The 11219-nt window shown below is 37.1% G+C and overlaps 1 protein-coding gene across 1 annotated transcript; it reads right to left on the bottom strand.

The window, feature by feature from the left end:
- Window positions 1-284: 284 nt before the first annotated feature.
- FAM111B (FAM111 trypsin like peptidase B) lies at window positions 285-10708 on the bottom strand. The gene is made up of 4 exons (XM_061201795.1): window positions 10649-10708; window positions 9742-9791; window positions 8655-8770; window positions 285-2466 (listed from the first exon to the last, which is right to left on the bottom strand). Exons 3-4 carry the CDS (start codon window positions 8733-8735, stop codon window positions 331-333), a joined length of 2217 nt encoding a protein of 738 aa, XP_061057778.1. The 5' UTR covers window positions 8736-8770; window positions 9742-9791; window positions 10649-10708; the 3' UTR covers window positions 285-330.
- Between the last annotated feature and the right edge of the window lie 511 nt (window positions 10709-11219).

The following is an 11219-nucleotide window of genomic DNA, read 5'->3' as shown; positions in this document are numbered from 1 at the left end:
TTATACAATTTTTAAAGGTTACACTCCATTTACAGTTATTACAAAATATTGGCTATATTCCCCATGTTGTACAATACATCCTTATAGCCTATCTTACGCCAGCAGTTACCACCCAACCTAAATATTTTAAGTGAGGCTTGAGGTTGTTTAAAAGAAAAAGCCAATGAGAAAAAAAATCAATATTCATCTGAGCTCTAATATCTGTTTTGTACATCCACATGATTCTCTGTAAGTTTTCTAACTGAGAAATAATATTCATTATACTTTAAAGAAACAGCCCCAAATACTTTAAATTATTGGCATATTTTTTTTGAAAGCAGCATCCTTTTCCTAATATTCCATGGGTTCAATCTGATGATCTTGAAGTAAGGACTCTTGTTTGTTATCTTTCTCTTCATGGTGGTTCTCATTTTTCTCTTCTGTTAATAATTTGTATAAGCTCTCATCTTTCTGTTTAATATCACAAAGAATTGAATCCATAGAATAGCCAAATTCAATAAAGGCGTAAACCTTACCTCCATGTTTATAAAAATGCCCAAAGGAGTGCATAGCAACCAATTTGCCAGATGCATTAAACACTGGGGAGCCAGAGGCCCCACTAGAAAAACAAGTATCATAACTAAGTGTGTCAGTGTTCCAAACCTCTGATAGGAAACTTCTCTGGGTAAACATAGGGCAAGCATTATAAGTGGCAGCATAGGGTCCCGCTACCCCATCTTGATGATGGTCTGAATACCTCTTTAACCGTTGTTCTAAAGAAATCACAGCACAACCATCTATTTTCTTGATCTGGCCTTCTGGGTGACCAATTAAATAAAGCAAACCACTAGATGGTTGAGGGGAAACTTGTCCACATAGGCCTGGAGGAAATCCATTTCCGTTTTCCCTTAGTTTTAAAATGGCATAATCTAGAGTTTCATCAGACACCATAAAACTAGGCTCCATGGAAAACCAATCAACATCAATAGGGCAGAACTCTTTATAAGTGAAAGTGACCTTTGCACATTTGCTTATTATATACGGCCACAAATTTGGATCTGTACCTTCTCCCACCATGAAATGTAAAACGTGTCGACAGGTGAAAATAAAACCATTGTTGATGACAAAGCAAGTAGCATTGCCTGTGTTTCCATTATTGTCCCATTTCATGAACCCAACTGACTTACTAAGATGAACAAGACGTTCACAGATTGCAACTGAAGTCGAATTTTCAGTCACTTTTCCAAAGTACTTTTTATAGATGTTGAATTGTTTAAACGTTGGCAGTTGAGTTCTCTTCTGTTCTTCCCCAAAATACTTTCGTATCCGAAGTGCCTCTTCATTAAAATGTGGATATTGATGCATCATAACTTTGCTCAACGCCTGTAAATTCTTCACCCAGAGATTAGCTGCCTCCCTCTGGAGATCCCAATTAATAGCATATTGCATACCCAGACGGGGCCTTTGCCTAATATTTGGGTTTTTCCCCCTACGATTTTTGAAGTAACTATTATCGTAATAACGTTTGGTTTTGGGAGTTGTCTGGTGTGTCTTATCTTCAATATCATGCCCTAGACTTTGAGGTGTGAGAATTTTTTCTCTGTTGTGTTCTCCATCTTCAGCCTTTCCATCTTTCTCTGGTTCATGGACTTCGCTCTTAGACTGTATCAAATCCCAGGGACCAATTTCATCAGTGGCATTTTCATCCTTCTGTTCAATTTTTTTATGGGTACCTTTCCTGACAAATGGTCTTTTAGAAATGTCCAATTCTAAGACTTTTCCAGATACGTCATCCACCATGGACTGTTTTCCATGAATTTTCTGGTGACCTTCCATTAATTTCCATTCAAATGTGTCTAGATCAGACCGAAATCGGCCATCCTTGCATAGGGCTTCTTTGATAGTCTCACCCTTCAAGGCATAGATACAAAGCGTAGTTCCTTTTTCATGAAGTTCTTTGATCTTGAGAATCTTCTTTATGTTCTTCCCAACAGCAACAATGTGAAAAAGAATGCATTCAATGTTTGGATTTTCACATTGGCGTAATATCGGATCATCTTCTTCCTGGTCACCCTTTCTTTGACCAAACGTTATTTTAAAATGGGAACCTCTAGGTAGGCATCTGAGAGGCATTCCTAAATTTACATATCCTTCTATTGTTTTTTCTTCATAAACAATAATGTTCTTTTTAAAATGATTCTCCATCCATTCACTAAAATGGTCATTAGCACTCAGAACTGAGTAGATATTCTCATTGAGTTCACCATATGCTGTAAATACACTACGGTCTGACTTCCTGGAGCGTTCATTCAAAGTAAAGGTGAAACAACATTCTCTACTGGTGCTCACATGTGGGTTCTGACTTTTAGCGGATGTTTCATGCTCACTGACTTCACTCTTAACTTTAATGGTGCTGTTACACTCTCGTATGTCAGATAGAGATTGATCAACAGGTGTGCCAGAACATGCCTGCTGCATGACAGTATCCTTAGAAAAGGAAAGATTAAAAATTTAATAAGAATCACCTTTAATAATAATGTTCCATGTTTTCCTAATTATAAAATTAAATTATACTATGCTGCATATGAGTTTATTTTTCACTAAGCAATCTGCCAGTGCTTTTGCATGTCATTAAACAACCTTTGAAAACACAATTTGAGGGGCTATATGATAGCTCACTGTACAATAGTTTCTGATCTATTCTTCTGTTGCTGGATGTTTCGATTGTTTCTAATTTTTTACTACTCTAAATATGACAAGCTTTTCTATACATAAAACGTTTTGTCTGAAGTCTTAATATTTCCCTAGGCAACCTGACCTTGGACTTTGAACCTCCAGAACTGTGAGACAACATATATCTGTGTTTAAGTCACCCAGTTTGTGGTATTTTGTTATGGAAGCCCCAACAAAGTAATATAAAGATATTTTCATATATTTTATGGGTTTGTCTCTGCTCTGTTCCAGTGCTATATTTTTCCATATCTGTGCTAAATATTGTTTTAGTTACAACCTTATAATAAGCATTCATATCTGATAAAACAATTTCCCTCACTTTACTCTTTATCTTCAGAAATGTCTTGGATATTAGCCCTCTGCTCTTCTAATAAATTTTGATCATCTTGTTAAATGCCAGAAAATTAAATTTTTGGAATTTTAATGGGGCTTGTATTGAATCAATAAATGAATCTGGGAAGGACTGACATTCCAATAATATTGAGTTTTCCTACACATGAATATCTGATATCTTAACATTGATTTAGGTCTCCTTTCATGTCTTCCCACAAAGGTTTATAATACTATACACAAAGGACTTACAAATCATTTCTTACATTTATTCCTAGGCATCATGAAATAATTTTTCTAGGCATCATAAAATAATTTTGTGATATTATGCAGAAAGCATAACAGAAATAATCAGAAAGATTATTTCTGATCAAGATAAATCCATCTTTTTGTAAATATCAATCTTAAATCTAGCCAACTGCTAAATTATAATCATTTCTAATATTTGATCTATGGATCTTTATGGTTTTCAAAATAGGCAATCATATCATCTGTGGATGTTTCATGAATATGATTTGTTCCTTCCTTTTCAATTCTTAACTGTATTTTTACTTATTTTTCTTATCTTATTGTACTGGCTAGAATCACCAGTATAGTGTGATGTAATGATGATTATGTAATCACCAGCTAATAGTGAGTATTCCTCCATTCTCCCTGATTGTAAAGGAAATGCTTCTAATGATTATTTAACACAGTGTTTCCTGTAGAACTTTTGAAGATGCCCTTAATCAATATGCTGGTATGTCATTATTTATATTTTTAAGAATAACAGAAGAGAGCAGCTAAGATGAATTAATTCCATTTTAGCCTATTATTCTTACTAATTATAATGAAAACCTCTGGAAAGAATACAAAAAGCAATGTCTCAAATTTTCACTCTGGCCAAGATGGAGAAATACAGACCTAATTTACATCCCTGCCTGAAACAACTGGAGAAAAGGACAAAATATATGAAATGGTTTTCAAGACACTGGTCATTAGGCAAGAAAGGACAGTGATCCTTGAAAAACAGGAAAAGAATGAAGCAAAGCATATAATTACCCCAGATTGTTCCCTGAAGATAGATTCTGGTTGCTAGGGGTGGGCTGTGGGTGGGGTGGAGGAAATGGGTGAAGTTGGTCAAGAGTACAAACTTCTAGTTATAAGACAAATAACTTCTGGGGATCTAAGGTACAGCATGTTGACTACAGTTAACAATACTGTATGGGATAACTGAAAGGTGCTAACTAAGAGGGTAGATCTTAAAACGTTCTCATCACAAGAAAAAAATTTAACTCTGTGAGGTGATGAATGTGGTGATCATTTCATAATATATACATATATCTAATCACTATGTCATACACCTTAAATTAATACAATGCTATATGTCAATTATATCTCAATAAAACTGGGGAAAATTTTTAAAAAAGAAAAGCTATCAGTGTAATTAACTCTATTAGGAGAATAAAAAAGAAAAAACATACAGTCATCTCAACAGACAAAGAAAAGGCATTTTAGCAAACTCTGACATCTATTTTTGAGAAAAATGATTAGCAACCTAGGAATAGAAGGGAACTTCCTCAATCTCAAAAAGGGCATCTACAAAAAACTTACAACTAACAGCATACTTAATGATTAAAGACTGAATGTATTCCTCTTAAGGTTAGGGAAAAAGGAAAGGATGTCTGTTCTTGCCACTTGTATTCAGCATTATGCTGGAAATCCTAGCCAGACAAGAGAAAGAAAGAAAAGACTTTCAGATCATAAAGAAATAAGTAAGACTGTCTTAATTCACAGATGATGTGACCATCTATGTAGAAAATCCTATAGAATTTATGAAAAAGATACCAGAAAGAAGTGAGTTTAGCAAAGTTCCAGGCTACAAGCAACAAACAATCAGAAAGATAAACTTCTAAAAAGTTCTATTTACAATAACATCAAAAAATATGATATTCAAAGGGAAAAATGTGACAAAAAGATATTCAAGACATTTATCCTAAAAAAATATTGGAAGAAATTAATTAAGACCTAAATAGATAGAAAGATATACTGTGTTCAGGATTGGAAGATTCAATATTGCTAAGATGTCAATCATCTACTAGTGACCTATAGAGCCAATAAAATTCCTATAAAAATCTCAGCTGGCTTTATGAGGAAATTGACAAGTTGACTTTAAAGTTTACATAGAAATGGAAAGGACCTAGAATAGCCAGAGCAACTTTGAAGAACAAAGTTGGAAGACTTCCACTAACTGATCTTATGAATTATTATGCTGCAGTGATCAAGATAGTGTGGTATTAGTAAAAAACACACAAATAGATCAATGGAATAGAACAGTGAGTCAGAAATAGATCCAGACATATATATTCAATTAATTTTTAACAAAGGTGTAAAGGCAGTTCAGTAGAGAAAGGGTAACATTTTCAAGAAATTGTGCTGGAACAACTAGATGCCATATGCAAAACAAATTAATTAATTAATTAACAAATGTTAACTATTGACATGTATACACTGATGTGTATAAAATGGATGACTAATACGAAAATAAATAAATAAATAAATAAATAAACGTTAAAAAAAAAACAAATGCTAACTAATGTGTGTTTACTATTATTATTGTTCTATCCACACATTGTATCGTAATAGAATATATTGTATTACTATTGCTCAATCGATACATTGCACCATAAAAAATAATAAACTCAAAACAGATCATAGACTTAAACCTAAAATTATAAAAACATCTAGATGAAAACCCAGTAGAAAATTTTTTGTGATCTTAGATTTGGAAAAGTGTTCTTTGACATAAACCCAAAAGCATGATAAAAAAATTGATAAAATGGGCTTCATTAACATTGAAAACTTTTTTTTCCCCAAAAGACAGTATTAAGAAAAAGAAAAAAAAAGGAGAGAGAGAAAGAGAATGGAAAGACAAGCCACAGACTGAGATAAAGTATCTGCAAGTCTTTGTCAAATGAAGCAATCTTACAAAGGACTTGTTTCCAACAGATATAAAGCATTCTCAAAACTCAACAATATGAAATTAAACAAACCAATATCTTAATATGGGCAAAATATTTTAATAGACACTTGATCAAAGAAGATATATGGATGGCATTGGGGTGGGTGGAGGACAAGGGTGGGCAAAAGGGAACTATTTAAGGTAATGGAACTGTTTTGCATCTTTATTCTGGTCATGGTTACATGACTGTAAGCATTGGTCATAAGCCATAGAACTGTACACCAAAAATACTAAATTTTACTGTATATAAAATAAACGTATTAAAAAGTAATAATAAAAGTTAAAGTCTTTCATGCAACCAGTAAGATAACCAACTTTGCTTTTTTGGTATTCATTTCTATCATTTATTTTGTGTGCATTCTATTTTCCCCACTTTTTCTAGATTTACATTCTCCTTCTTTGTTGCCTCTTTTAGATCCATTTTCCTCCTCATCACCCCATATTCCCTCCAAACAGTTTGGAAATTTTACACTGTAGTTCTGTTCTGTAAGTGAGTGCCCCAGATTAGTACTGCCCAATAGAATTTTCTGAAGTGATGGAAATGTTCATCATCTTCACTGTTCATTATGGCAGCCACATGTGGCTATTGGGTACTTGAAATGTGGTTAATGCAAATGAGGATCTGGATTAGTCACTTTTTTCACTATTTAATTTTAGTTAAGTTGAAGTTAAATAGCCACATGTGGCTAGTGGTTACCATATTGAACAGCACAGCCCTAGACACTTTAACTTGAATATTCAACTTAAAGTTTAAGTTAAATCATTCTTCATAAATAATACAAGGATAAGAATGGTAAATACTTCTCCTTTACTTACAGAATAAAATCCAAATACCTAAACATGGTATAAGTAAAAGGTACTGCAGCTATTTTCCAAAAAGCTATTCTACCTCTCTCCAATTTTTTTTCAGCAGTCATAAAGGTGTATAGAAATGAATTCATGCCAGCTCAGGAATAGATCTTGATTCCCCTAAGTGCCTCTTTAGCCACAAGGTTTTGTACAGGAAGGTTGAGCTACTTAGCTTGAGACAATTAGGCAAAGAGAAGTTGCCTCAGGGTAACAGGATAGACTCATTATCTGGATGGTAAAGAATGAACTTTGAAATTACTGCAGCTATATTGTCACTAGGCAGAAAGCCAGCCAGAGGAGTACATGAAAAGCAGAGTATAGGGAGTGAAAACATAAATAAGTCCTTGAAAATATTGTGTACTACTGAATTAAAGCTCAGCTGACCTCCAGACTTTCCAGATGTGTGAACCAATGAATCCATTTATTTTTTTCCCTCAAGGGGCTAAAAAATGTCTCTTTTTGAAAAAAGGCTAAATAAATATTAGCAAATAATGCTGATAAGAATGATAGGTTTCACCAAACAGAATCTTCCAGTAGAAGAGTATTTTAGAACAGTGTTTCTCAAATTTTAATGTGTATAGGAATCATCTGGGTACCTTGTTAAAATGCAGATCACGCAGATCTAAGAAGCTGATCAGGTGATATCAGTGCTGCTTGTAAATGGACCACACTTTGAGTAGCAAGGCCACAGAGTCCCTTAATCTGGAGTATCACTGTCCAGTGGAAGTTTGTGCAATGATGGAAATGTTTTATATCTGCTTTGTCCAATATGGCAGCCATGAACCACATATGGCTACTGAGCACTTGAAATGTGGCTAGTGCATAAAGAAAATTAATTTTAAATTTTATTTAATTTTAATCCAATGAATCAATTTTGTTATTTCACAATTAGAGGATTTTTTTCCCTGACAAAATAAAATGTTCTTACTGATATAAAGCCTACTGTGATCTTGTAGCAAACCATCTTCCCAGTATTATTTGCCTACTACATTCTTGAATTCTCCTTACATACCAACAAGTCTAGCTATACTGTTCCTCAAATACGTTTTCATGTGTACATGACTTTACCAAGACTATTCCCTTATGCTTGATACACCTACCTTGTGAAATTGTGTTCATTCTTTAAGATCTTTCTCATACGATATAAATTAAATTTCTTGAGTCTGAATTAAGGACTCTTCTTTCTGCACTCTAAAAGCACTTTATATCTTCATTTAGTATTATCATTTTGCATATTTTGAGTAAAACAGTGTGTTGGTCAAAAATCGGGCTCCGAAGCCTGATTGCCTGAGTTCAAATCCTTACTCTGAACTCCATTACTTTTGCAGTTTTAAGAAAATTGAGTGTTGGTTTCTTCATTTGTAAAATAGGGATGATAATATCTATTGCAGAGTTTTACTAAATGTTAAAGGAGATAATCCATAGGAAGTGACAGCTTAATTCCAAGTACTCAGTAATTTCTCAGTACACATTAACTACATTATTATTTTTGCCCATCCATATTTCCAATGATACTAAGTGTCTATACTGTTTCTAAGTCATCTTGTTGTCTAACAAGGTACACTTTGCTTTGTTAATTAATACACTATCATTTTGCTTTTACACAAACACTTACATGTATGATCTCCCCAAATATATTTTAAACAACACAAGAGAAGGGGTTAAAACTGCCATTCTTTACGTACTTATCCCCTTCGGGGATCCTAAGATAGTGCTATGGTTAGAGTGTCACCCCAGCAGAGTTGTTTAAAAGTACACATACCTTTGAAACTTCAGGTCTGGTACTCTGGTCATTTCCGGTAGCAGTGAATGACGCGTTCTCTTCAGTCTTCATGAAATTCATGATGAGTTCCAAGAGAATATAACTCACTTCCACTACTGGCCAAGATAGAGAAACAAGGATTGGATTTACCCCCCTACTTGAAATGACTAAACAAATAAAACGCAAGATATATGAAATAATAAGTTTCAAACACTGGCTATCAGGCAGGGCAGAACAGTGATCTCTGATCCCTAAATCAAGGTAGGATCTGGGGATATCTAGCTTACTGCCTGGGGAGCGTTTCCAGGCTATATCTCAGGGAAGGGAAACACAGGCAGAGCCTGGCAGTTTCCCTCAGTTGAGAAGACAAGGTGAGAGCCCTGGGAGGCCCAGGTGGCTGGAGTTTTTAGGGCAGAGTACTAGAGAGCCACAACTACACAGATGGAGGGAGTGTCAGAGATCTGTAGTGGGTACCCCTGAAATTTCAGCTAAATATTGGTCAGTGCATGAATGTAATGAAACTGTTGGAAGTCAGGGGAAGAACCACCCAAAGGGAAAAAATGGAAAAATTCTGAGGCTCATACAGGGCTGAGAATAGTTTCTGTTTCTCATACAGGGCTGAGAATAGTTTCTGTTTCTCATACAGGGCTGAGAATAGCTTCTGTTTCTCAGACAGGGTGGAGAATAGTTTCTGTTCCCAAAAGTCGAACTTCATAATTCATAACGTATCAGGTGGAGTATTCAGAAAGGTATTGCCTCTACAGTGGGACAAAATTAGCCCTAGACTAAAGGCTGTTCTGGTCCCACCTGACAAAATTTAAAAGCAAGCTTTGGAAGGATAAAACTGTTTCCAAGTAACATAACTGTACACTAGAACGAAGCTCAAGAATATTGATAGGAATAAAAACATTTCTAGCAGCCCAAAAAATGTGAAATTGACAAAGCTTGATATCCAGTCAAAAACTCTAAGGCATAAAACGGAGGAAAATATGACCCACAATGAGGAGAGACATCGATGAATAGAAACAGATCCAGAAGTGACAGAGATGATAGAACTAGTAGACAACAACATTAAAACCGTTATTACCTTGGATTTCTGGCCAACTAAAGTAACAGCGTCCAGATTTACCCTTCAGTCTGAAAGCAAAACAAGACAAAATAGGTAAAATAGATGAAATAGTAATTTGCAAGGAACTGGACACCATGCAATTAAGGGCAGTGACAAATGAGGTGCACCCTGTGATTATCCCAGCTGACTTCCTTGAGAGATTTCAGGCCAGGATGCAAGGAGGGGCAGCAAGCCAGAGCCAGTTGGAACTCCTGATTTGAGAAGACAGAGCTGAGAGACCAAGGTGGCAGGAGTTCAAAGGACACAGAAGGGAGAGACCTGCACAGAGAGAACTCCGGATACATGAAGGATATTTGAACTCTGGATATATGAATACCTCCAGGTATTCAGCTGAGAATTGATCAGAGCAGCAATGGAACCCACGGCCAAGAAAGAACCTCTGCAAATTGTCAAACCCTCCCCAGATGACACCCCTCTTAGGAATCTCAGTTTCCTCATTTGTAAATGAAGGAGTTTGGTTCAGATCAAACTTGTATTGGTTCTGAGAATTCTCCCCTCTGAGTTTGTTAAAAAAAAAAAAAAGAATAAGAAGATACCAGAGTCCCATCCTCAAAGATCATGATTCAGTATGCCTGGGGCGCAGTTATGGGATTTCCACTTTTATCATTACCGCCCCCGGCCCCCAACACCGAAGGCACACGACACGTTGGTTGGAACAGCTACTAGACGATCTCAAAGTGTCTTTCCAGGTGTCAAACTCTTGACCTCTGAAGCGGGGAGGGGGTTACCACAATGGGGAGCTGCTTATGCCCCCCTCCCTCCGAAACCTCCTTGGATCTGGTCTGAGATCCCTCGAACTAACTAGTGCCCTTAACAACCACCCCTAAAACTCCAGGTCCTTTTCGAGACCAGAGGAGCCGCTCACAGAAGCTGAGAATCTGTCCCAAAGGTGCCCGTGACTGCCGAACTGGGATCCGCAAGAGCTGCGACGATGGCGCCTGGCTGGTCCTCTGCAGGAACTCTTTGAGAAGAGGAGTGGACGCCCCGCATCCCCGCCTGGGATTTGACATCCCGTCTGGCCAATGGCGGCGAGTTTGCGGAGGCTGTCTGCCCTCATTGGACAGTAGCTCACCCACTTCGGAAGCAGAATGGCCGAGTCAGGCCACTGAAGGAGGCGGCAGGAAAGGATGGGCGTGGCCCCCATCACGCAGGCTGACCGGTTGAAAGGCGGTGCGCGGGAAGATGCGCGCCCAGCCAGCCTGCTCGTGCTGATGACCCCGCCTCGATCCCATCCATCCACTCACTCCCCACGCTCGGGCCACAGTCAGCCTCCCTGTTCCGGGACAAACTTCAAACAACCATTTCCCTCCATTTCTTCCTGCTCACCCGCGTCAGCCGTCTTCAGGAGAGGAGCTGAGCGAGCGGGGCGCGGGAGTGGGAGGAGCCGGCAGATTCGCGCCTTACCAGCGGCTCTGATGACACAGCGTCTGCGCGGA

This window comes from Eubalaena glacialis, chromosome 10 (assembly GCF_028564815.1).
Source record: "Eubalaena glacialis isolate mEubGla1 chromosome 10, mEubGla1.1.hap2.+ XY, whole genome shotgun sequence".
Lineage (NCBI taxonomy): Eukaryota > Metazoa > Chordata > Mammalia > Artiodactyla > Balaenidae > Eubalaena > Eubalaena glacialis.
Note: the sequence above shows the minus strand (reverse complement) of the source record. Positions and strands in the feature narration are given on the sequence as shown.